The sequence below is a fragment of the Zophobas morio genome, unplaced genomic scaffold (genome assembly GCF_036711695.1).
Source record: "Zophobas morio isolate AGI-343-1 ecotype UQ-CSIRO unplaced genomic scaffold, CSIRO_AGI_Zmor_V1 ptg000004l, whole genome shotgun sequence".
NCBI classification, from domain to species: Eukaryota; Metazoa; Arthropoda; class Insecta; order Coleoptera; family Tenebrionidae; genus Zophobas; species Zophobas morio.
The window spans coordinates 6,850,720-6,876,868 of record NW_026972109.1 but is presented as its reverse complement, the minus strand read 5'-3'; the positions used below and the strand labels follow the sequence as shown (position 1 = coordinate 6,876,868).

General features: G+C 37.1%; 2 protein-coding genes across 2 annotated transcripts; one reads left to right on the top strand and one right to left on the bottom strand.

Moving 5' to 3' along the window:
- Positions 1-760: 760 nt before the first annotated feature.
- Positions 761-20,594, top strand: LOC135139403 (cGMP-specific 3',5'-cyclic phosphodiesterase). The gene is made up of 10 exons (XM_064069624.1): positions 761-1,379; positions 9,408-9,656; positions 10,780-10,923; positions 12,386-12,755; positions 14,351-14,709; positions 16,788-17,111; positions 19,196-19,349; positions 19,652-19,797; positions 19,857-20,091; positions 20,246-20,594. The coding sequence occupies exons 1-10, from the start codon at positions 867-869 to the stop codon at positions 20,368-20,370; spliced, it is 2,619 nt and encodes an 872-aa protein (XP_063925694.1). The 5' UTR covers positions 761-866; the 3' UTR covers positions 20,371-20,594.
- Positions 20,595-21,163: 569 nt separating this feature from the next.
- On the bottom strand, positions 21,164-24,019 carry LOC135139395 (golgin subfamily A member 7). The gene is made up of 3 exons (XM_064069610.1): positions 23,757-24,019; positions 23,551-23,703; positions 21,164-22,006 (listed from the first exon to the last, which is right to left on the bottom strand). Exons 1-3 carry the CDS (start codon positions 23,904-23,906, stop codon positions 21,866-21,868), a joined length of 444 nt encoding a protein of 147 aa, XP_063925680.1. The 5' UTR covers positions 23,907-24,019; the 3' UTR covers positions 21,164-21,865.
- Positions 24,020-26,149: the final 2,130 nt, after the last annotated feature.

Here is a 26,149-nt window from a genome sequence, read left to right as displayed (position 1 = left end):
GGAAAAATTAAGATAATTTTCTTTAATAAGAAAAGAATAGGACTTCATTAATTTGGACATGGTGATTCTATTACAACCAGTTTTTTTGGCATGTCACATTGCCGACTAGAATCATGATATGGAAACATTCAAATTAGCACATTTTTGACAAAAATGTGGCCATGTAAATGTATGAATATTTCTGTTTGGTTTATTAATATTTATGGTTAACTGATGAGTGATGATTGATTAATTGAACTTTATATCCTTGCGAAGACGATAATGATTGATTTCGTGTAAATATCTTATTTTGTATAATTTTATAATGAATAGATAAATGTTGTGAAAAATCTACCTATTTCTGTACTCTTTCATCCAAACTTATTATGTTTAAGACAACCCTTCACTCACAGGTAAATTAGTACGCAGGGTGCACGTTTACAGTGAAACGAGAAACCTGCATTATCGTGTTACACGAGTTGCGAAATTCCACGGCTGTTAATTTTTTTGCGATTTATCTCTTCCTGTCCGCACATCCGCGCAACTTTTTTTCTCTCTCGTATCGACAACGCAAAAAATCAAAAATTGCATTACCCCTTCTTCTTCGTAGTATTTACAGTCAGTGTATTGTTAATCGTAAAAGCTCCCCAAAAGGCAACTTTGTTCCAATCGTCATAAACTACCCCCCTTTTCGCGTCTCCCCCACGAGCAAATTTCGGCAACCGCTCCGTCCTCTCCATCCTCCGCGCACCTCCGATCAATACCTGCACGCATCCGCGTCCGGGCCGGCATGTGCCGTCCGCCAGTCGGCATGAAGCAGTCGCGTTTGCAGTCCACCTGGACGCCGTCGTCGCGGTGCCTCCGCGCCTCGTAGGGCATGCGGGACGATGACGCCGCCACCCGCCGCCGATGAGGAGCTGCAGTCGGCGGGGCAATGGCTCGAGGCCAACGCCACGCTGGTGGAGCAGTGGCTGCGGCGGCACGCGTCCTCCGGGTTGCGGGGGCGCGTGCAGGACGCCGTCGCCGCCACCGACGACCTCTTCCAGCGCTGGCTGCTGGGCCACCCGCGCGCCGCCGACGACGCCGTCGAGGAGTCCGAGCTGTTCATGGAGCTGATCCGGGACGTCGCCAACGAGCTGGACATCGACGTGCTGTGCCACAAGATCCTGCGGAACGTGAGCCTGCTGACGCGAGCCGACCGCGGCTCGCTGTTCTTGACGAGGGCAACGGGCGAGGACAAGTTCCTGGTGGCCAAGCTGTTCGACGTGCGGCATGACACCTCGCTGGAGGAGGCGGTCAAGCTGGCCAGGTCGGAGGACATCCGCATCCCGTTCGGGATCGGCATCGCTGGCACGGTGGCGCAGAATAAGATTCTCATCAACATCGCGGATGCCTATAACGTAAGTTTCGATAATTTTCCAAAAAAAAAAGATAATAATAAAAATTCAAATAAGTCGTTCCTGTACAATTCAGGTTGTTTAAAAGAAACCCTTACTGCTATTTATTGTATAGGTGGCGTATGTAGAGAATGAATTGACATTTAAAATTCTGTAAACGCTGTTGTTTTTAGCTCAAAGCGGCGAGACTTCTTCTGGGACAGCAAAGAGGTAGCACGTTGCAATCATGAAACTAAACACAATTTAAACATACAAATTTTTCTACATTGTGTTTACAGGTGTAATTATTAAAAAAATTACAAACATAATATACCACGGGAAATAAAACATGAATTAATGTAGTAGTGCTAACGAAATATTCATATTCAAATATTTAAAACATTTTCTGTTTATTTCGTTTTCAATTTAAAATGTATTTGAAAAACAATATTTTATTTATTAACACTCGTTATTAATTTCCCTTACTAGATTTTTTGGTTCACTATTTTAATAATTAATTTTCAATTTCTTCATCAATTCGTTATTTATGAACTTAAAGATACACTCCATATCTACTAATTTATGAAAAAGTACTGCAATACGCTTTTAATAACTAAGTGTGTGTTAGAATATTTTTATTTATGAATTCATGATGAAATTTCAATAAATACATGCTTCGTCATTTCAAATTTCCCTTTCTTTTATAAAGAGGTACCACTCGATAGGTAGTTCCATTTGAAAAAAAAATGGAGTGGTAGGGGCAACTCGAGACTCGTCGCCTTAAGAACAAGGTAAACTGTAATTTTTATGTTTAGCCATTATATCTAAGGATATTTTGTTGTAGAATTAATTTATTAGAATGCTAACTTCCTGCTTTTTTTGAAGTTCCAGCTTAGACTACCAAAATGCAAGTTTCTGCCTACATCTTGATAATCTCTGAAATTAAAGGACCAATACTCAGAAAATTTAAGAAGCTGTGACAACAATATCCAAAATTTGTTTATTTATGTACCTCAAAAAGTTCAGTTCAAAATTCTGATAAACTCAGAGGTAATATTACGGTCCTTTCGAAAATCTTTTTTACAAAAAAATTTGGAAGTCAATAATACTTACATAAAATGCATTTATTTAATGCCTGCAGAAAAATAATGACGTCGTCTTAAAAATATGGAAAAATACTCTTTCAATTATTATAATATTATTTCTAAAACGGCCCCCTTAATTTCTATTAAATTATGCCAACACAGTAATAGTTAGTGTAACATTGTACTCAAAAGAACCAAAATACAGTCAGGGCCAGAAAATCTATTACGTCATTCTTCTGTAGTTTTGAAAATTTTGATGTAGTCTACGCTTTATTGTCACTTTGACGTTTGAAATTTAAAACATTGAGTGTCACCATGCCCACAGTGTCAAAAATGACAAAACTAAAAAATTAGGTTACAATACGACTTTCACACTTTGTGACAGTGAAATGACATTGACGTCCAAGATTTTCGGTCCACGATTGTATATAAAAAAATTGCAGGTTAAATATTTGACAATTTCTTTATTTTAATGCAAATCTGTTTCCACTGAATTTCTTTTTTTTTTCTTATGAAAATTAATTTAACATTTTTTGAGACGAATTTAAAAACTGTCTCGGGTCATAAATTAATTTTAATTAATGTTATGTAATTTCTAATCCAATAATAGTTCCTCACCAAATCAAAATATACGGAAACGAAAACCTGCATTTTCATATTCCCCAAGATTGCGTTACGATGTTTTTTATGTGTTGTCCAGGAAGCAAAAACCGTCCATTTTAAACTAAAACAACAGCGTTTACAGATTTTTTTTATTCCTACTAATATTTGGAGATTTATGTATGGTGAAAAATAAAAAATCCCGTTTTATTGTAATGTTTGTTCTATGGTTTGGACCAGTCACCGAACCGTTACGATTTTATTGTTCATGTTAAAAAAAATAAATAAAAAATATAAGAGATACATGAATCATACGAATATGAATTAGCAAGAGGATAGGAGCGGTATCACGACCTTTTTCAAATAAACAAAATAAAGTTGCAGTTATAGAAAATTGGGGCTTTTATTAAAATTAATTTCTTGTGACTTTCACCAAATTTTATGTTCATTTAAGTTTAATAATAAGTTTTACACGCTAAACTGAGATATAAAATATAATGAGGATAATATAATATATGGAGAGAAAATAAAGACAAAAACAAAAGTTCCGTTACTAAAGTTATTAAAGGCGACATGGTGTTATTAAAAAAAAAAAAAATGATGACGTCATTTCGCCGTTATAGGCTCATATGAGTGTAATTAGTGGAAAATAAAACTCCTTCTGTCTCGGTTGCTGTTTTTGCCTTTTCTGGGTACTATCGTTTCACAGAAAGATTTTATTATGTTTGGGACTTATTTTATCATCACAGTGCTAATAGAATGAAACAATATAGACAATGAATGTGTTTAATAAAATTTTGAAACAGTGGAATACTTCCGCTTGCGTAATGTTAAAAAGAACTGCGGAAAATTTTAGCAGTGACACAAATTAATAATTTTTTAGTTAGTACACAATTTTATAATTTCAAGTAACTTTAATCTTTAATACATTTACATAATCTTACGTACATTTTGTTTTACTAAAAAGTCAAATATTGACTTACAACATGAATTTTAAATATGTTTAACAAAAAGAAAACAGTTATTTAGGTAACAAGTTATAAACCGTGTAAACGACGAGTTTTACACGATTTACAAACGAGTTGAGACTTCAGAATTTATGTAAAACTTTTGATAATTTGCCAAGTACCGTAAAGTATACATATTATGCGGTTGCCATAAAATTAAAACAAATCCAACCGGTATGGCCCGGCGCTGTGTCAACGAATCGTTACTACCGAGAACCCAAATTTAGTTAGAGTAAGTCATAAATGATTCCTTTTAATCTTGAAGAGGCCACAAAAGAGTAAGAGGTAAGTAAACATGTTTCGAGGATTTCGTTCATTTAAAACCGGCCTGGAAGCCGAAATCAAAGTAATGGACAATGCAGGATTCAGCTCTTTGTGTACGGTAAACTGGTCCTTAAATCTTGAATTAACCGTTTCTTATCATTCACACAAAGCACTGAAAAATCGCCCACCTACTAAAAAATATATTTAATTCATAAATTAAAATGCTGTTTACCACCAAACCGTAATAAACTATATATAGTTGCAGCAGTCGTCAGAATCTACTCAAATCTACAGTGGAAATTTCTGCTGAGAATTTTTTTGCAATGACTGAATTTTTTAAAAGTGCCGTCCTAATTTTTCTTCTTGTAAATTTTACTTAAAAGTTACGTTATTTTTTAATTTTTTAATTCTGCTGTCACGGTAGCCCCATTTATGTTAAATAACGTTTACAATTCGATGCAAAAGCCGTAATAAATCTAGCTTGCAAACGGGTCCCATAAAGAAAAGCGAAATACGTTCGGTCCAAGCACTGACCCAATTTACAGTCCTTATATAGTTTATAATATTTTTCACGCAACACGTTCGAAGAAGCGTTTTATTGCGATGCGCCGGTTGTTAAATTGATGTATTCTGTACGTCGCAGTTCGCAATTTCAATAATTAAATATTTACCCTTTCCGTTTAATTTGAAAAGATCATCTCCGCACGCCTCTGCTTTTGTGTTTTTATACGCACTCGCGGTCCGATAAACTCCTGTTTATTTTACGAAACAATCGCACAAATTTGTTTGTGTTTACTCTTCACAAAAACATTATAATTACGTTAAACGCGAAACTTAAGTCATCTCTAATTTTAGAAGCGAAACATAATTCAAAATTAGGGATTAAAAAGTAAATCCCCTTTATTCCGGACTGTTTGAGAAGATTTGAAAGGACGCTTTCATTAAAAAGTAATTCGCATTTTACTACCCTTATCTCTTGTCAAATTTATTATTAAGGATGTTAGGGTTGATCCGGCGAGATACACACAGAACTTATATATTATTTATAAAACCCTAAACTCGTTTTTCGAGGGTTGGTGGTGTGATTTTCGGTAAATGTGGACGGCGACGGTGACTGACACATAATTAAAAAGCTCGAAAATCAATCTGACTCTTCATTTTGACGTTAATCGGATTGGGTTAAGCGTCGTTACAATTCTGGGACAGATTTTTGGCATTTTGGTTTTAAAATGTCGAACTCATAAATTACAATGGATAATGCGAGAAAGGTCAACTTTCTATTAAATACTCTAGGTGCGTAATAACCAGTAGTTCCAAGTCGCTCTGCAAGTGTTGCGCCATATTTGGTTAATTTTTGAAAACTTCTAATGCAAATGTCACTACACTTAATCGTAGACTTGGCGATATTGCCACATCGAAGTCAAAAAGGCACCAATATCTTGACATATAAATATGTTTTCGAAATTTGACAAGCAAAGGTGCGACTAGTATATTTTTTCTTTTGGCGACACTACCTTTCGGTAATAAATTACACGAACTGTGCTATTTAAGCAAATCTCCTCTGCATATTCAGATTTCAATTACAAGGGCAAATCCATTAAGCTCTTGCTTATGATAATTCTTATCGCCAGAGGTACAGAAAGTAGCCTTAATACGAGCTGGTTTCGTCGCCAACTTTATTCGCTTCCCTCCGAAAAAGATATTGAAATTCATATTCCACGATATTGAGACTCCTAACAATATGTCATCATCCCCTACAAAAGAAAGATGTCGGGGGACCCCCATTTCATATCTCCTACCTATTTAAAGTTTAAAGACGCTCCCAAAACCCAGCTGCTGCATATTTTTATTTATTTACTTTTCCTCGAGTCATTTTTCCTTTTGCCGTCATTAATAATCCACCTTTGCCCAAACTTCGACATTAAACCCCTTTGAAACTTTACCTCCACGAAAGTGCGAAATTAGCGAATTTTGACACCCGGTTTGCACAAAGCTGCCCCAGACCACCTGACTTATCGATTATCTGCACAATATAAAATCCACAGCGGTCCATCTCGTCTCTGCTGAAAACTTGCACAATCGATTGACGAATTTCTCAAAACTGTCACGTTTGTTTTTATAACCTCGACGGCGAGTTCTGGATTCTGGAAAAAGGGGAAGATAAATAAATAAGCAGGGCGGAAAGGGCGACCTTTATAAAAAAACGTAGGACGCTAAATAAAAAAAAATGATCGAGGGATGGCCGCCCAGGAGCTCCCCCAGATTTTGCAAATTCAGCTTTCATTCTATGAATTTTTTCGACACAAATTGGTGCCAACTGATAACGACTATTTCATTTTTAATTGGATCTAAATTTTTACATAAAGTTTGTCTAGAATTTAGTATTCAACACCTGTACCTATGTGATATATCGTATTACGTAAACGCGTGTTTTTTGCACTGGAAGTACCTAATAGTTTAATTGAATTGTCACACGACCAATATTTTATGAGAGAAATTAATACACCACGCCTTGATCCGCCCATGGAAATGTGCAAACAAACCCATTTTAAGCACTTTCGCTTATTAGCGGTGGAAAATGGTAATTTGTGTGGGGAAATTAACACTGCGACGCCCGGAAGTATCGACTATCCAGACTCGATGCGATTTGGCAGTAGCCCAGATAATGTTTCTGAAGCTGCATTAACTTCAATCATGGTAAAGTTTTTATCCCAGAAAAAGCCGTAAAGTTGAGTTTGGGTCAAATCAAATTAGATAAGGTTGCGAGGGTGGATTACGGGGGAGTTTATAATACTGCAAGCTTTTTCGGGATTTTGAAGGTGTTGGTGTTGTCGTTTCAATTTATATTTTTCCATTACGTTGATTATTTCTATTTTGTTTAATCCAGTGTTATTTTGTTATTTAATTACGCTTTGCTAATTCCACTTGATAGATAGGCAACCGATAATTCGATTCGAATATAAATTCGCTACCCATCTCAAGGAAACGGCAAGTTCTTATTAAATGCAGTGACAGATTTTCCACTACCCAGTTGATGTACGATCTTTATAATTACTTTGTATAAAGAAGAGATGCCAAGTCAAAGTAAAGCTGTGTATACAGGCTTTAAAATAAAATTTCAATCTAACAGAGAAATTTATTTCTCGAGCCTTACAAACAACAGAGAAGTAACATCTCAATATAACTCATTTTAACGTTTTCTTTATCGGGAAAGTTAAAAAAGCTTCGTCTCACAATGGCACTCCGAGGAGCATTTAACAATTTGAAATGACAGTGTAACGTCTAATTTCCACGAAGAAAAAACCGAACAAACAGCAGATTTCGAGGCAACGAACACACGAATCCGGTAAGCACAAAACTAACATAAAAATGTAAGAACGAGAATAGGAGACAATTCCACATTCGCGTTCGACAAATCCCTCGCAAATATTTACCTAAAGTCGATTCTGAAAAACAAACAAAAATCAATCACAGACTCAACATATCGAAAATCAAAAAACCCGAATACACCCTATCAGAAAATAAATGCAATGCGAGCATTTTCCCTTCCGCCGCCACCAAACCAATTTCCCTCAGCCCCTTAAATTTTCAAATCAAATATTCCTTTTTCACACAAAACTGCAACTCGTACAAAAATCCACTTTTGTGACTTTGCGTTCTTCCTTACGACGTTTCACTTTTCCGCACCCGTGCGTTTCTGTCGAGGATTTTTGCTTTCAGGGCGGCAGCTAAAGGAAAAGGGATACTTTGACGAATGTCTAATTACATGCTCAACGAAATTTGGCCCTTTAAGGGCCAAATTTTCTTCACCCCCCAGCGACGCTATTGAAACATTTTTGTGTAAATGCATTTTAATTATCCTAGCTGAAACTCAAAATTTCAAAAAAGTGTTGTTTTCTATTTAATTAATATTTAGTGCTGCCTTTGATGTTGTTAACTATCCATGTCTAAAAAACCACTACACTGTAAACGCGAGGGAAGTTTTGTGTGAATAACTTTGGAGATTTTTTGCGCGTGTTTTCCCTCACTCCTGTTTAGCAAACATCTCCACGGAAACGTCTACATAAAATTAGTCGCTGCGATTGCCCTTTCATTAGGCACTTAATCGTTTCTTTTGGAGATCGGGAATCGGGGGTGGTTAAAACGTCACATTTAACAACCCCATTTGATGCATATCGGCGTCATTCCGCTTTAATAGATTCGACGTAAAAAAGATCGCTTACCTGTGATCTGACGCATTACGAGCTTGATTATCCCCTTTGAGACTAACTACAAGCTGTCATTTTTTAACCCTTCACCTGTAATTAAAATTCGCGTGACTTTCGTATAGTGGTTTTAGTAAATTGGGGGTTGTTTTCGTGTTCTCGCGGGAAATATGAGAGTAATGGGGTGGGCGGGGGTGGGAGACAATGTTTATTGATTTATGGTTTTTTAGATGTAAGCAACAGATGTGGGAGCGATTTATTGTGGAATTATACGTGTAGAGTGGGCAGAATGTGAGTGGATAGTGTCACTTTACCTTTTAAAAAATATCAACGCAAAAATTAGATTGGAACTTTATATAACAAAGTGCAGACGCGTCTTGCTGTCAACAAGAAAAACGAAAATCAAGACTTATTACGAGTAATTTATAATCTGAAGATGAAAAACAAAGGAGTGGGGGGTACAACAAGCATCTGCGTTAAACACTCTGCTCTGATTTTTCTCAACAAATGTGTCAATATTTGCGATTCCCTTAAGATAGTAATACAGTAATTTGTCATCATTCCTCAAAATCTCTTCCTATACCATAGATCCGCCTCTAATTCCTTGTAAGGACTCGATAATGCGTGAATCAATACGTTTTCTCGCTTTATTGAGCAAATCCGGAATATTTTAATCAATCACAGTTAACGTCTCCTTGATTGATGTTTTCGGGGATGAAAAAATAATCCTCTGTCCGAAATAAAAATTAAAACTTCTGATAAAACTTCGACTTCTTCGAAGTTTTGAGGACGTCGTTCGAGTTTGTGGCTAGAATTTCTCGAATTCCAGTAAATCAGTTGCGAAAGCTCCAGTTTATTGTATTGTCCTCATTACAGTAGATTTTGTTTCAGGATCCGCGCTTCAGCAGCGACGTGGACCTGAAGACCGGCTACAAAACCAACTCCATCCTTTGCATGCCAATCTGTAACTACGACGGCGAAGTAATTGGCGTAGCTCAAATAATAAACAAAACCAACGACTCCCAGGAGTTCACCCCCCACGACGTCGAAGTTTTCCGGCGGTACTTGACTTTCTGCGGGATCGGAATACAAAACGCCCAACTCTTCGAGGTCTCGGTATTGGAGTACAAGCGAAACCAGGTAACGAAAACGAGAAAATTCACCGATGAACGGTGGTAGTCGATGAGTTCATTCATGTTTGATTGAGGCGGTCGATAAAGTTCCCTACGATTTCTCCAAATACGATTGATACAACCGCCGCAGGGGTCTGCCGAGACCTACGCGATTCCCTAGAACAAATACCGCTTTATGGAAAATCTTGGGTGTTTGCTTTATTACACTTAAATCCTTGACCTAAAGAAAGTCAGGAGTGGCGGCTTAAAAGTTGCTGGCTGCTTTGTCTTCTTTGTTCTTATTATTTATCGGGCTGCTATATTTAACTTTTGGAAGTTTTAAGTTGGGTTAAATTTAGAGCTGGTTTATCGAAAATGTCACCTTTTAATCTAGATTCGTTTGGGAAAAGTTTCGACACCCATTCAGTGTGTCGGCACTCATCCCTAATGAAAGTTTTATTTGCGCCCGACATCAAAGCACCCTCACGGCTTAATTTATCTAAAAATCTGTCGAAAATGCAAAGCAAGCTCTCTGCTCACCGAATTGCCTTTAAAATTTCTTTTATTGCTTGATTAATAAACTCGTTTAGTTTGTGGCTGCTCTGGCAAGCCTCTACAATTTTCTTAAAAGCAAAAGTAGTTTCTACAGAACGCACACTAGACAATATAGACTCGTTCACACCGAGTTCAACAGACAAACACACTTTTACCACTAAAAGTATTCACCGTGCCGACAGAGTGCAAACGTTAGTTTCAGTTGAACCCTCATCTGATAATTTAGCATTCTTAACAATGATATAACGTGGTGAGACTACTTTCGGGTGTCAGAATTTCCTAATATCAGAAAGGATTGACGTCAGTTTTAGACTAGAATAGAAGTCGGGTTTCAGTCGACACATCTTCAGACGATTTAGCCGCTTTATTAACCGTCATTAAAGACCACGTTGCCCTCATGCCAAAGAAAAGATTGTGTTGGCACAGAACCATTTGTATTTCATTAAGAATTTGAATAAGTCGTTAATTTGGCTTTTCCTCCTACGAAATTGCCAATTCCGACCACCGAAATATTCATCGGCTTTTTAAATTTGCCTTTCGGCATGATTAATAACTTCATTCCGTTATTGTAACTCCCCCTTTCTACATTTTTTCAGATATTACTAAACCTGGCACGTAGCATATTCGAGGAACAAAACAACTTGGAATGTTTGGTGACGAAAATAATGAGAGAAGCGCAAGATTTATTAAAGTGTGAGAGATGCGCCGTGTACCTAATGGATCTGAATTGTGGAGAAGCCGTAAGTACAACAATGTATCTTAAAAATCAATTAGGGTCGCATCGTGGTAACGTGCTGAAGCGACATCTGTCGTTAGAAAAAACTTGGAAGCGAAATCGGAACAGGTCTTGTCAAAACAAGCGGATATTATTAGATGCCGTGAACTAGGCCAGAAAAAAATAAACTGTCAAAATTTCATATCCTGCTCGAATGGGAGTCGAGCGACGATAAAACGCTAAACCGAGAACTAGTTTCGAACCTTTTGATTGTTGGCGCTGCGAGAAAATGCTCGAATTAACGGCGAAGGGTTAACAAAGCCCTTTATTTGGAATCGATTCCATATTAGCAGGATCCGTTTTCGCCTGCGGCATCGCGTAAGCAGGAAATTACTAAATAATCACACTCTCTTCGACCTAATTTGAATTTTTCCATTGTTCCGAGCTATAAGGGAGAAACATCCAAGAAACTGGATGAGACACTCGACGACTAGGAAAGTCTGGATCGATCCGAGATAAACTTAACGAGATTAGATCGGCTAAAAATAAAAACACTCTCGTAGAAAGAAAAAATAGCGGAGTTTATGTGTGCGCTATAAAAATATGGCGTTTCATTTTCTGAAGAGGTGGCTGAAGCAGTCGGAAACTGCTTCGCCGAGATTTTACAATTTATCCTGCTTATGATTGTTATCTTCCAGTCGGGATTTCATTTTTATCTCTTTTAATTATCTTTCAATTTCCCTTGCTTTGCTATAAATTAGGTGCTCGGAACATCGGAGATGAAGATTATGACCGGAATGGAAGTTGGGAGAACGAATCGGGCAATTAGGCGGGATGAGATACTGAGTGTTGTTTTAAAGAAAACGGAGTCATCTGTTATCGTTTCGTTTCTTAACTTAATTTAGAGCAAGGAAAGCACCGACGCCAAAGAAATTAACTTGAAATATTTATCAAAGTTTTTATTTTAAGAAGCGCGGACATTCGAGAAATTTTAATGAGTTTCCTTAGAATGAGTCGGTGAAAATTTAGCCCGCTTTGTAGAAAAGTTAACGAGTAATCGCATTCTTATTACTCAGAAGTCTGGTTTTAGCGAGAGGATCAGGTGTCGGCCAACGGGGGAAAATGGATACAACTTTCAGTATACCGCTGCTTCGATGATTTAAGTTCCTCTTCACCAAAGTGAAAATAAAAGAGCATTTTAACTCGTGAATTATACGCAACGACCAGAAACTCCCCCTACTTTTCTAAATTACAAATTTATGTGTATTTAATAAATACCCCGCATATAATCAAAATCCAAACACAAAGATTAAAGTATTAATCTTTGTCATAAATAAATAGCTGGAATAGACTTTAATCCCGCTATTAATTTTGCCTTGCCCTTTTTTTTATTAAAAATTCTCCGCACGTATTATCCACATCTTCCCTAATCCCCCCCAAATCCTCACCTTTCCGCATATTACTATACCACAAACAACTTCTTCCAGAATCACCTCGAACGCATCCTGGAACGTCCCGGCAGGATAATCCGCCGCCACGCACCCTTAAACCGCGTCGAAAGTGGGACGGTGACGGCAGAAGACATGAGGGAAAGTGGTTTAAAGGCTCCATGTTCCTTTACCACGATCTTCGAGCTTAGGGACGGAGGGACTAAAACTTTAGTTTCCAGACCATCCTCGTTCGACTTGCAGAGCTCGACGCTGGCTCAAATTGCCGGTTATGCGGCGTCTACGGGTCAAATTTTGAACATCGGGGACGTGAGAGCGTGGCTGAACGAGCAGCACAGCGAAGGAGATGCGGAGTCGGCAAGGACTATTCTTTGTATGCCTATTCTTAACGGCCAGAGAAACCTCATAGGTAAAATAAATGTTGTGTTGCTGTGTTGCGTCGAGTTTCCAGTTGTATGCGTAGGAGAAAATTGTTTGAGTTTCAGTAACGTTCGAAGGTGATAATTTAGGTTCGTCTTGGTTGCTGTTATGGGATAATAGCATTGTCGGTAGTGAGAAATTGTCGACTATGGAGAAGATTATGTGGCTCCCTTTTGTATTAGAATCCGTGATTAGTTTCAATAGTGTTGTAATATGATGATTTAGTATTCCTTAGTGCTAAGTTGCAGGATTGACGCATTCTAGTGTGTCAGATTTTGAGTTTAGGGACGTAATTTGCATGGAAATCAAGAATTATTGAAAATTTGCTATAAATCACGATTTAACTGCACCCCATTCCTCGTGTTTTTATTGGTCGATGTTTCATAACAAAAAAATCCGGAAAATTCGCAATTACTCGACTTCCACTGGCGCGCAGCGTTAAAACTTTATGAGTACCGCCAATAAAAAATATATGGAAGAGAGAATCCATAAATGAAAGAGCTTTCGTGGGCTTAATAATTTATGTGGGTATTAAATGCGCGAAGAATCGAAACAATAAGAGATTTATGCTTGTTCAATTTTAAATGGAGAAACACGAAACTTATTAAAAGGAATTCGTCTGACAACACCCTTCGCAATTTCAGCTTAAAAACCACGATTTCAAATAAGAGCCTACACCACTTCGTTTCTTCTGTTTTCGTTTTTACAAATACATTCCGTCGATAAATCCCACTTTCCATTTCGCCATCAAACCGAAATTTTCTTTTTGCCTCAAACTGAACCATCCGCCACATCCATTATCTCCACCCAACAAAGAAAAATCGTCCCAGGTTAAAGCATAATTCCTCAAAACGTCACCGTCGTTTTTGTCGATTGTTGTGGTTAGTGGTCTTCTGTTTGATGAAACTCGAATAGAAGCCGCCCTCCCGCCCCGGCCCCCAAAAATACTCCCCTTTATTACGTCCGACTCCAGAACAAACTTTGAAACATTCCAGGAGATAAATGGCCGTCGCGCGTCTCAAAAACTTCCCTTGAAAAGATTTCAGTTATCCATATTTGATCTTAAAAGAGAGGAGCGTATCGACCCCTTGAACTGGGTCATCCGCAACACTCCGCTTAATTATTAAGCCCCTTCTTAACATTAATAGATCCTAAGTTTTCATTTATTCAGGAGGGACAATCCCTTATCATAGTTCATCAATAATCCACGAAGTTTTGGGGATTTTAGGAACAAAATGATAGGCGCCGAGGGTGCCGCGTAAAGTGGCCTTGAACATGATTTTATTTTAGTTTCAACAGACTTCCAAGTTGGTGATTTATACCCTTCTCCAGGGAAGATGAACGGCGATTAAGTTTCGTTTCTCAAAATTCCTGTTCTATCAAAAGGATCGAACGACCCTTTTTGCACGTACATAACTTTCAGTTTCAGTTGCGATTTAACTCGATAATTTAGAATCCCCTACTTTTTAGTCGTAAGATGGCGGCTTTACTTTGTGTTGGAATTGACGTTCAACGTCAAGGATCACAATCATTTTCACCGTGTGTACAATGTATGACCTTTACCCTTCTGATTTCTGTTTGCAGGTGTTGCCCAGCTAATAAATAAAGATAACGGCGCTCCATTCACCGACTGCGACGTTTCCTTATTCGAAGCGTTCGCAATTTTTTGCGGCTTAGGTATTCATAATACCCAAATGTACGAGAACGCCTGTAAGCTCATGGCCAAGCAGAAGGTCGCTTTAGAATGTCTTTCTTATCACGCGACGGCAAGCAACGACGCCACCGTAAAACTACTCAAGGAGGATATTCCATCAGCTGAAAACTACAACCTGTACAGCTTCACTTTCATCGACTTTGATTTGTCTGACGAAGATACATGCAAAGCGACCATTCGGATGTTCCTCGAGTGTAATTTGGTGCAACAGTTTCACATTCCGTACGAGGTAAGAGTGTGCCTATTTTTGAGAGGCGTCTTAATGGTCTCGGCGAGGTCCTGACGGTACAATGAGTCTCGTCCAGAGAAATAAAAGAAACAAGTCTGGAGACGTTTCTGTCGGAGATGGGATTAAGTGAATTGTTTCCCGGACAGAAGCCACTTAGAGGGTGATATACTTTAGATGCTTTATTTCTCTGGGGATAATCGAGACGGACTTGTTAAATGTATCGTGGGATCTTGACGAGTTAAAACTGGCAGAGTTTCAACAGGGAATCGGTTCTGTCCACACAACAACGAAGCAAAAACTTTCGGAAAAGTGCCACGAACTCGGCGAAATAGGATTCGGAATGTAATGAGCAACAACAAATTTAGTTTACGAGAAGTCAAAACAGAAAATTTAGGCTCCTTTGCAACGAACTTACGAAGTTATTGCACTTTTATTCATCCGAACTTAGGGTAGAGCGAAAGGATCGGACAAAAATTTTCTCATGATTATTTTTTGACAAGTCTATTTATTTAGCGGGCTTAACAAAGTAGTGACGTGTATGGAATCAGGAACCTTTGACGCGAGTAACTCAATCTAGGCATCTATAGACCCTTTCACAATTCATCCTTGCTGAAAAACTTAGCCTTCCCTTCATTGTCTTGGCATGAAAGCAAGCCATATCAATATTGTGATAGTTGCGGCCACTGAAAGGGTTTTGTTTAATTTTGCCTCCATTGTAGAAGCTTAGAGTTGTCACAACAGGAAATTAAATCTCGGGTTTGAAACGGAACATCGAAATTAAAAACTCCTCTTTGTAACTTGAGGAAAAGCATCGAAGCCGGAAATGAAGTGAGGATAATTCCTTGTTGCATTTTCGAATCGAAGGTTCGCGTGATAAACTTAATTGAAACGTTTGCGTAATTGACAGCTTGTTTTTTTAACAGCTATCAATTAGTGAGAGGATAAACGTTTGTTGTGACAATGGAATTGTCAATTATTAGGATAATTGGATATTGAATAGTTGTCTAATGGGGTTGGCTATTGTTTGTGGTGTGCGGTCGTTACTGTGCTCGAGTGTGGGTAATAAACCATGTAATAATCTCCAATATGGAGGCTTACGGCGTTTGCGGTGTTGCGAAAATTAGTATATTATCGATACGGAGCCGATAATGGTATTACGAGTTTAGTGTGTCGTTTTTCTGAAGTTGTTAAATTTTCTCCAGACGTAATCGATACAGAGAGAGTGGAGAAACTTTAGAGAGTTTAGGTAAAGTGAAAAGTTGTTAAATTAGACTCTTCTCTGTGCATAGCGAAACAATTGTAGCCGGAACGTCATTTCGTTTGACGAGTATCCTCCTATATGGTAAAATGTATTTTAGTTTCGCGGAATCAGTTTTCGGATAATTTAGTCTCTCATGCACTAAAACAACGAGAACGTTCTGTTTTAATCTTTCAGATATCGCAAACACCCGAGAGGAACACTACTTTATTCATCCCGCTGGCTCAAGTTATTAAATAATTAATTCTAGTTGCAACTACTGTGTTGAACTCAGATAAACTGAGTGCTTTAGCTTTTAATTATTAGCAAAAATCCCTTACTAAGCTCCGTCTAATAAATTCCCTCGGTTCGTAACAGCTTCGTCTCGAAAAGCGCAGTACACCACTCGTGCCTCAGTGTTTGAACAAACAACCCGCCGAGACTCCCTAAACCCAATAAACTCAAAAAAATCAACAAAACTCCGTCAGTTAAATACATCGCAACCCCCCGACACAGCCTCCTATTAATTACTAATTTCGCAATTTCAACTTCCCAGTGCGTAATTAAATCGTCTTGGAACTAGTTTCAAAGTACCTCATTTAAATCAGCTCACGACTCTATTGATTCAAGAATCCATTTTAAATGTAAATTCTCGGTATCACAAGTAAAACTGTATTAAACTTGAACCATTATACGAATTAACGTTGACAGTAAAGTTCTCGTCAAAAATAACTCCTTAATTAATTTACCCATCAATCATCCACTTAATTAAAAACGGCAAATCCCCATCAAAGGAAGCCTCTAACAGCCCTTTATCGATTATCTTTGTCGGGCTTCGCAGGTCCTCTGTCGATGGATCCTCAGCGTGAAGAAAAACTATCGCCCGGTCAAATACCACAACTGGCGACACGCACTCAACGTCGCCCAAACCATGTTCGCCATGTTCAAAACCGGGAAGATGGAGCGCTTCATGAGCGACCTCGAGATGCTGGGACTTCTCGTGGCTTGTCTGTGCCACGACTTGGACCACAGAGGCACGAACAACGCCTTCCAGACGAAAACCGAGTCGCCTTTGGCCATTCTGTACTCCACGAGTACCATGGAACATCACCACTTTGATCAGTGCGTCATGATCCTCAATACAGACAGCAATAATATATTCCAAGTAGGTGGGTTTGGTTGTATGTATACACATTGGGTTTTTACGTGCGCTCGAACAACGTTTTGATTGATGGCGAGGATTATCTGCGGAAAACAGAATCGGAATTGTTTTCAATCTCGCGTAATGTAGAGGGATCACGTGTCAGACGAACACTTGTCCGTAATGAAACTTGACGCGGGCTATTACCACCGAAAGCACTGATTTAGGGAGATTTTGAGACGAAACGGAATCGAGATTTCGACTTTCGGCAAGATAAAGAAGCGATAGTTTGCATTTTAAGAGGAGTTTAAAAGAAAGGCGCGTTATTCATTCCCAGAAAGTGGAGGTTATCGGTTTGGTTTCAGCTGATTCCTAACTAGACGCTTTAGTCCTCTTGTTGTTTGAAATCAAGGACGGACGCATTCGCACGTGTAAGAACTCGTGAGAAGTGGGTAGAAACACGCGTTGTTTCCAAAGCGGGTAGTCGATTTGCTATTTAATCCAGATTGTTTGTTTCTTCTCACATGACACAAGTAGTATTTATTTTGTGAAGGCAGTCTTTGGAGTTCTAGACGCGGAGCTACATGCAATCAAATTTTCAGTAGGAACACCTGACAATTTAGTTTCTCGGGTTCAAAACTGAGCAAACAAACGAACTTCATGCATATCTAAAATTCAGGTCGCTCTTTTACTCCGAAAGTAAAGTAACTGTTTGCTTAGTTTTAGGAGAGAGTTACAAGACGGGTTCATTATTAATACCGAAAACTTCGACATTATCAAAAGTCGGGATCTCCTCGTCCCCGGAAAATTACATTTTTCTACGATCACCACTGTAAATCGTCAAGATCACACAACTCGCTAATCATGTATGCGTGTCCTTACGCACAGCGTGCGTAAGAAAAGCAAATCGCACAGTTAGGGATTTTTCGATTTATTCAGTTTAGGTTGGTAGTGAAAATGACAAGACGGACAGGCAAATACAAAATTGTGAAGCACTTGTCAGCGTTACTGTTAATAAAAGAGGCATAATCAAAGAATTTTAAAAGAAGAAAACGAGCAAGGTAACATTTACTGCAAAAAATATCAACATTTCTCTCTTACGGATTCTATTTAATTGTAGTCTAAAATGTCTAGCGATAGTGATGAATTAATGTGCACGCCGCCGGAGATAATTGAAAAGGCCAAAATGGCTATCGACAATCTATTGCCCAGAAAGTCGCGTGAAAGATATGAAATCGTCTACCAAAAATTTATGGAATGGAAAATAAAAAATAAAGTAAATTCGTTGTCAGAAAACGTAATGTTGGCATATTTTGAAGAGTTGTCAACTACAATGAAACCATGACACTATTTCAGAACATAATGTGACTGCATCCTGTAGTCAGAGTACAAGTAGCCAGAAAACTAATACTACCGACCATTCCCTTGTGTTTAACAACTGTACAGTGACAATAAACAATTACTACAAATAATTACAATATCTAATAAAACTAAAATGTTAATGTTTATGAATAAAATGATTTTGTCTGTGCTCGTAGAAAAAGTATAGTACATAATTCGAGTTGTAAAGCCCTTACGCACTCATGGAAATACGCACTCGCCGCTTCGCAGCTCGTGCGCAACTTTTCCATTCGTGCGTAAGATGCTTCTTACAACTCTCATTACGTAATATACTATTAGTTTCAGCAGACGTCTAACTAAACGCTTTAGTTTTCTATATGTTAAAATGGAAGGGCGGTTGCGGCCGCACGTGAACACACGTTGTTTCCAAAAAAAAAAGTCGATTTGCTTTAGCGTGTAACCCAGATTATGTCTCTTCTTACAACGGAACTGCATACTCGGAATACATTTTTAGTTTCAACAGTGTGTAAACTTGTCAATTTAGTGTCCCGTGTTCAGACCTTAGCAAACAAACACACTGTCGTGCTTCAAAACTTCTCGTATATCGAAAGGATCGGGTGTCCCTTTCAGCACGGATATATATTTTGAGATTCAGTGGACCCGACAGCAGATAATTTAGACTTTCTGTCGCTGAAGCAACGACTTGGTCACACCCCCGCGTCACCGAAGTCGTGTTTTTCCGAGATGATCACGTGCCTGTGTTGTAGGCTTTATCCACGGAGGATTACCGCAGAGTAATGAAACTGGTGGAGACGGCAATTTTATCGACTGACTTAGCGATGTATTTCAAAAAGCGGAATAAATTCCTGGAATTGATCGACAACGGTGAATTCGACTGGCAGAGTGACGACAAGAAGGAATGTAAGTCAACTTGGTAAAGTTGTAATTAGTATTTTAAGAGCTCGACTTAATTAAAGGCTCGGTCTTAACGATCGCATATAAAATGCGAGGCGCAGCGAGGTAGCTATTTGTTGTGGATAATTAAGTGAGGGGTGTCATCTCAGACTCCGTTTAATAACAATCGGAATGCTAATGGTTAAGATAACTCCCCTTGGAGGGTTATTTGCCAAGTTTAGCTCAAACGACGGAAACGGGAGCCCCCGAGCTGTCGTATCTCCTAATTAAACTACCAATTTTTCTCTAATCACAATCTCCGTTTTCAGTGCTCTCCGGGATGATGATGACGGCTTGTGACGTCAGTGCCATCGCCAAGCCCTGGGACGTCCAGCACCGAGTCGCCAAACTCGTGGCCGACGAGTTTTTCGATCAAGGTGACATGGAAAAAATGCAGCTGAAGGAACAACCCATCGTAAGTAGAACGATTTTTCACGGATTTCCAATTTCTTGTCGTTTTCCTTTTTTTCTTAGGCGATGATGGATCGCGAACGGAAAGACGAATTGCCTCAAATGCAAGTGGGATTTATCGATGTCATTTGTTTACCGCTATACCGAGTTTTATCCGAAACATTTCCCTGGGTTAAACCCTTGTATCAAGGGACCGTGGAAAATAGGAGGCATTGGCAGGATTTAGCGGAGAAAGTCGAAATGGGCCTTACGTGGATTGATCACGATACCATCGACAAACCCGTCGAGGCGTTCGCAGGTGGGCTTAAACTCTTTCAGTAAACAAATCTTTCAATTTGTTCTGTATAAAAAGCTTTTAAGCTTTTAAGAAATAACAGTGGAGCTGTGGCGGGCCCTTGCGTCACGCCGTTACTGGTTTCCTTTAAATGTAACGACATTTTTCGATGTTTCAGATACAGAAGAGACCAAAGATATAGAATTAACAGTTCAAACTCTTCACACCACTCCAGCCGTTCAGCAGATGCCTCCCTTGGGCAAGCTGAAGCGTAATAAACACAAGCTGTGTTGCATATTGTGACATACCCCATTTATAAGATGTCATTGAAATTTTCTTACATTGTCATTGATATTGTAGAAAAGTTGGAAATGCTCATTATTTACGTCAGCAGGGATGGATTTTTTTACAAAGAAAGAAGGACGAGTGGTATTGTTTGAATTCAAAAAGACATTTTGTAATTATATTTGTATCTAACAGCAAATAAAATGTATATAGAGAATAAAGAAGTAATTTGGAAAACAGAAGCATGTTTCTTTATTTCACTTCCAAAAAAGAGATAACAGACTTTTGACTTTCTCTAGTTCGTGTCAATCAGATGAAGTGGTCATAACACAAGGATCACTTTTATTTACATATATGCTGGTTAATTAAAGACTTGATTTGCTACAAATTGTTCTACTTTAGATCGATTGGCGGTTTTAAACATTTTTCGCTCTGTAAACACGATTATTGCCTCAAAAAAGCGTACTGAAATTTATCAGTTCCTTGTTCTCATATTACAAGTAATTATTTGTTTAATAAGAATCGCTGCTAACAAGAAGAGTAAATCCAACGTCACACGACAAGTTTCACTAGTTATCCTCGTTTGCGGTTCAACGAAAGCCAATTCTAAGTAAAATTATTTTAATTAAAAAGCAATTATTAAAAGTAGGTTGGAGTTTCTTTGACTCTTATAAAATATTTTTACCTCGACCACTACAATAAAGCGACTTAAATTCTTACGTGACATAGTTCTAGTTCTGACATAGGGAACATCGACTAAATTCAATTATGTCGCCAAAATTTGGAACGACTTCGGAAATGAGCCAACGCGAATAGACAAAATATTTATTAGAATTTCCAAAAAAACTGTTAAGTAATAAATAATAACATACACATAATAAAAACCATTTACAAGTATAAAAATAATTATAAACATATTAGTAACCACTTAACACAATACATCGGACTTACTTAGACAAAGTAACACAATAGTAGAATAATAGCACCACCCAAATGAAAAATCTCTCTGGCACCAGTGGCGTAACCGAGCCAATATTTTTCCAACGTACGCGCAAATAATACCGCCCGCCCGCCACTGAGTGCTCGTCATTTGTTCAATACACAAAGTACGCATCACACCACTCAAAAAACTTTTACAGCGAAAATAGTGCTCGCGTCACGTCATTCGCGTGTGGTGATCGAAATTCCACAACGGAACATACCCGAAAATAACGTTCTACTTAATTTGGAAAACATGAAAACATTTATTCTTTTTTTACAACACCCTTTTCACAATACATAGGGAGATTGTATTTTGATTTTTGAGTTGGACAACAACGAAACGAAAATGCACGCAATTTTGACCCGAAAAAAATGGAAGAACCGTCGAATATTGCTTATTAGCGAATCAAACGATTATCACTTTGTCCAACTAAAAATACAGCAGTCTAAACAGTAGATATAGGATTGTTGACAAAATTTTCTTTTTTTCATCTTACATAAAAAACTCCTGGGTGGAGTGCGACAATGTAAGTCATGCGTTTGGGGGCCTATCTAGACAACTTATTTCTATCACTCTCAGTCCTCGCATGCTGGGGTCTGTCAATTTTAGACCTCTTGGTTCGTATACAGTCTGGTTTTGTTCCGCTACAAACTTTGACACTTTTTTGAGACACTGCAACAGAAACCTCGTCAGTAAGCGGAAGTGCGCAATCAATTGGTGTGCGAAAGAGAAAGGAGAAGGAAAAGAGAGGAGTGCGAAGTTTTCCTGACAGTTTGTCGTTTTTCTGCGTTTGGTGTGACAGTTTCAAATAAAATACAACGACCTATTTTCGCAAAGAAAAATTATAATAGGCAAAGAGATCGTGCGAACTATTATTGCACAGCAAAAAGTTAAATCATGCTGCAGGAAAAGCGAACATTAAGATCATTATTTATCAACGATTAGGACTGACATGATTAGTTTTTGTATCTATATGAATAAAATCGTTTCTTTGAAGGCAATGTGATCCCGCATTCATTGATGTTTAATAAGTTACACAAAAGTAAAATTAATTTTTCAAACAAATAGCTTTTTTGAGAAGTTTTTTCTATAACATAAGAAAATATCAAACGCGACATCGCTAGTGTCACACTAGAAACACCTAAGAATACTAAAAATGTATCAATTAAATTTTTGGCACAGAACCAATGCGTACAATAAAGTATACACCTGTGTCTGAATAAATTAAAATTATACAACTCTCATTCATAATTCTTACAATTTTTTGAATCTGTGTTTTTCATTAACTGGATTACATAGAATGTTACGTCAACGATATTAGATATTTATGATAACAATTCTTTGTCAGGATTTTACTTACTTCTAAAGAATTAGAACTATTTTTAGTACTTTAATAATTTATAGTTTCTCGTTAAGTAATGATCAACAGTTTAAATTAAAAACTAGGAATTTCAAAGTCATGCTAGCTAGTCCAAAAGTGATGAAAACAAAATTACTCTTAATCGTGACGCAAAAAATAGGAAATAGTGCACAGTTAAGCATTTTGTTGTGATTATGATATACAAAAAAATTATCACCAACCATATTCTTGTTCAATACTTTACAACACTCTCACTCTTACAATTTATATGTCACAATGTGCACTCTACTACAGGTTAAGGTCATTTATGTTTGTACTACAGAAAAAACATGTCCAAGAATTGAAATTTCAATGTAATTCTGTAATTAACAACTGCATGTTAAAAATCCTGTTTGAAATATACAACCTGAGTATAGTAATTAATTATATTAATAATGATTCACCTTAAAACCTTGGATAATGCTGGTTCTTTACAATTAAATCTATATTTTTCATATGTAAAATTTAAATTGCCTTTAATACGACAAGTAACTAGTGTTTTGTTATGTATATTATATACATATTTACAAACTTCATACATCTTTTTTATTCACAAAACTTATTCAGTCGCCCTTTAAAAACAAAGTGGGCACCAATTTACATAATACCAACATAACAAGTACAAACATTGTTATTTAACAAACATAACCAAAAAACCTCCTCCACACACAAATTTGCATATGACGAACCGTTATCACCTGTTCTTATCACGTCCTTGTCATTGTCCAAATCACAAAACCTCTTTCACATAAAAAAAAGGATGGGGAAAGAACATAAACTGGGAGCAAATCAGGTGCCGCGTGCTCAAAATACCCACCTTTTCATAATGAGTTTCCTTACAAATATAAATTAAATAGGCAGTGAGACAAGCCAAACAACCCTCGCAGTACGTGGAGCAAGTGGCGTTTTCTGCCTCTGCGAAATAGCTATTCAGTCTATTGATAGTGGCCTCGAACGCTTGCCTTTCTAACTGTAAACAACGAGTGTACTTTTGTCTTATATACACGAAAAGTGAAAACTCACCCTGCCGTCTAACTCCTGCGGAAACCTAGTCTGGAATTTCACTACTGTCCCTTCACTATAATCCCTTTGTATAAAAACCTTGAGACACTGCGAAGGCGCCATCTGTTCCGTTTCGCCCGCTCTTGAGCCATTGTTGTGGTGATTACTCATCGTGACTTAATTTAATTAGTAGTAGAAGGAAAAGAAAATGCAAAATACGAGATCAAATTATAATATCAACACACCTCCATTTTAGCTGTCACCTGTCACTTCAACAGGTTGGCCAACGGAGGCACCAGTTGGATTGTCGTGGCACTAGCAGCGGCGCCTGAGGCGCTAAATTTCAAAAAATAGTTTTTGTGTGACGTGAAAGGTAAAAAGATAAGGACGGCGATTAAGGGCAAATGCATATGCTCGTTTTTTGGAAACTTTTACTTCTGCAAAAAATCGTAAGAGGCGATTTGTTTAATTAATGTGAATTTAATAGGAAGTGCGGGATTATAATTTTCTGTAATTTTCTCAGTTTTTTCAAGGGGAGATAATTTATTGTAGATAAGACTGTATTTAAATCTTGATAACTGTTTATTAAGAAAATAGATGTTGCAAGGTGTGAGTATAAATTAAAAATCAAATCAGTCGGGTTTCAATATTCTAATAAGATGCAAATGATGTTTTCGTACTATTTGTAGACACCGTTTTGCTTTAAGCTGTATAGTTTAAATTACATTGGACAAATTGTTACGATTGATAAGACGTTTGTTTGTAACTCAAATTAAATTATTTAAATTTTCGAAAGTGTCACAGACTACACGTGCATTCACGATTTTGAAATCAATAGGAATGTAATTTTTATGTCCAAAAGATGTTTTATCTGTATCGTTTTATGTACCAGTTTTTTCGTGTAATCTAAGTGACACACATACCTTTTTTTTAAGTTATGGGTCGGATGTGTAAAAATACATTCTGCTAATCAACACATAAAAAAGTTAGGCAAGTTTGTGGGATTCAATATCGCAATAGAAATTTTTAATAAATTATAAATATGGTGGTGATCAATGTATCTATTAATTTTGATATCTACAATGTAACATAGATGGTCTTAAAACGTCAAAATTTCAAAGTATCTGGTTTTGCGGTTTCAAAGTTTAAATTACAAAGTGTTGTTATACAATTTTGACTTTTTCGAAAAATCGGATTCATAAACCACTTCAGTATGTTATTTTTTTAAATTTAAATAACATTTACTATTGTTGGTGGAGTTGATTAAACAAATTCTGGTTAATCTTAAAGCCTCTAATGTTTGTGACAGTGACATGGAAATCAGAATACCCAGTAATAGTAAGCACATTTTAATAATTTTTAATATACGTGGTTATTACAGCAGTAGAAGTAAATGATCAAAATTTGAAGTGATTAAAAAACATGACATACATACATCTTGAAAATTGTTGTTTTTCATTTTATCAGTTCTGGAAAAATTATTGGAATTTTTGATGATATCAAGTCCAAAATTGTAACCTACAAAAATCAGTTGAAATCTACAAGAAAATGTCTTTTAGTAATTTCCGATTCATGCTCGAAAAACGCTGAAAAAATTTATACGGTGGAGCAGGGTATTGAAAATTTGAGATTTTTGAAAGGTTGCTTGAAAATACTCAAAAAAAAATGTTGGGATATGAATCTCGACAGCTTATTTGAAAAACCGAAAGTATTAATGCCCCCGGACTAAAATTTTCGAAAAATTTGGTTTGATAATGAATTTTTTTGCTTCGAAAATTGACATTTTTTCATTTGATCAATTCTAATAAAATTGTTGAAATTTTCTAAGAACTGGAAACGAAAATAACTTCTACAAACCTATATTCATAAAAAAATGCCCTTGGCTAATTTTCGGAGAGTTCCAAGGACAAAAAATTGTTGTTTTTAAATTATTTTTTCGGTAGTTTCAGGGATTATCTTAATTATTGTAACAGGTACTAGCCCCGCCCATCCGCCCTTTTTTTTCTAGGGATGTGTCATTTGCTAAAATCAGTCTTATCTTGGCGAATACTACTACGGATATGACAGAAAAACTGATCGTTTACTTATCTTATTATACTAATACACAATACATGTATACAAAAAAATTAATAAAATATTGTTACTATTACTGGGTGTTCTGATTCCCATGTCACTTAGTATATTTATGGCAGATATTCTAAAAAATCATTAAATCAAAAATATATTAAATTTTCTACTTCGAGTACATTGGAAATTTTGTTAGAGATCCTAATATTATTAACAATTTAAAAAATTGAAATGAAACGTTTCTTTTTCGATGTGATCTTAACAATAAGTAAGTATTTATTTTTGAATATTTTAGTTTTAAAATACTGAATACGTTAAGACGATAGTTTTAAAAATTGCAGTGTGCA

Bases quoted from the DNA above. Each gene is read 5' to 3' on its own strand.
- LOC135139403 (XM_064069624.1), top strand. From the start codon at position 867: ATGACGCCGCCACCCGCCGCCGATGAGGAGCTGCAGTCGGCGGGGCAA. The intron at 9,657-10,779 runs GTAACGAAAACG...ACATTTTTTCAG, and splicing joins TGGAGTACAAGCGAAACCAG to ATATTACTAAACCTGGCACG. The intron at 10,924-12,385 runs GTAAGTACAACA...AACTTCTTCCAG, and splicing joins ATCTGAATTGTGGAGAAGCC to AATCACCTCGAACGCATCCT.
- LOC135139395 (XM_064069610.1), bottom strand. From the start codon at position 23,906: ATGAGTAATCACCACAACAATGGCTCAAGAGCGGGCGAAACGGAACAG. The intron at 23,704-23,756 runs GTGAGTTTTCAC...CGTTGTTTACAG, and splicing joins CGCAGGAGTTAGACGGCAGG to TTAGAAAGGCAAGCGTTCGA. The intron at 22,007-23,550 runs GTGGGTATTTTG...TTTCTGTTGCAG, and splicing joins AGGAAACTCATTATGAAAAG to TGTCTCAAAAAAGTGTCAAA.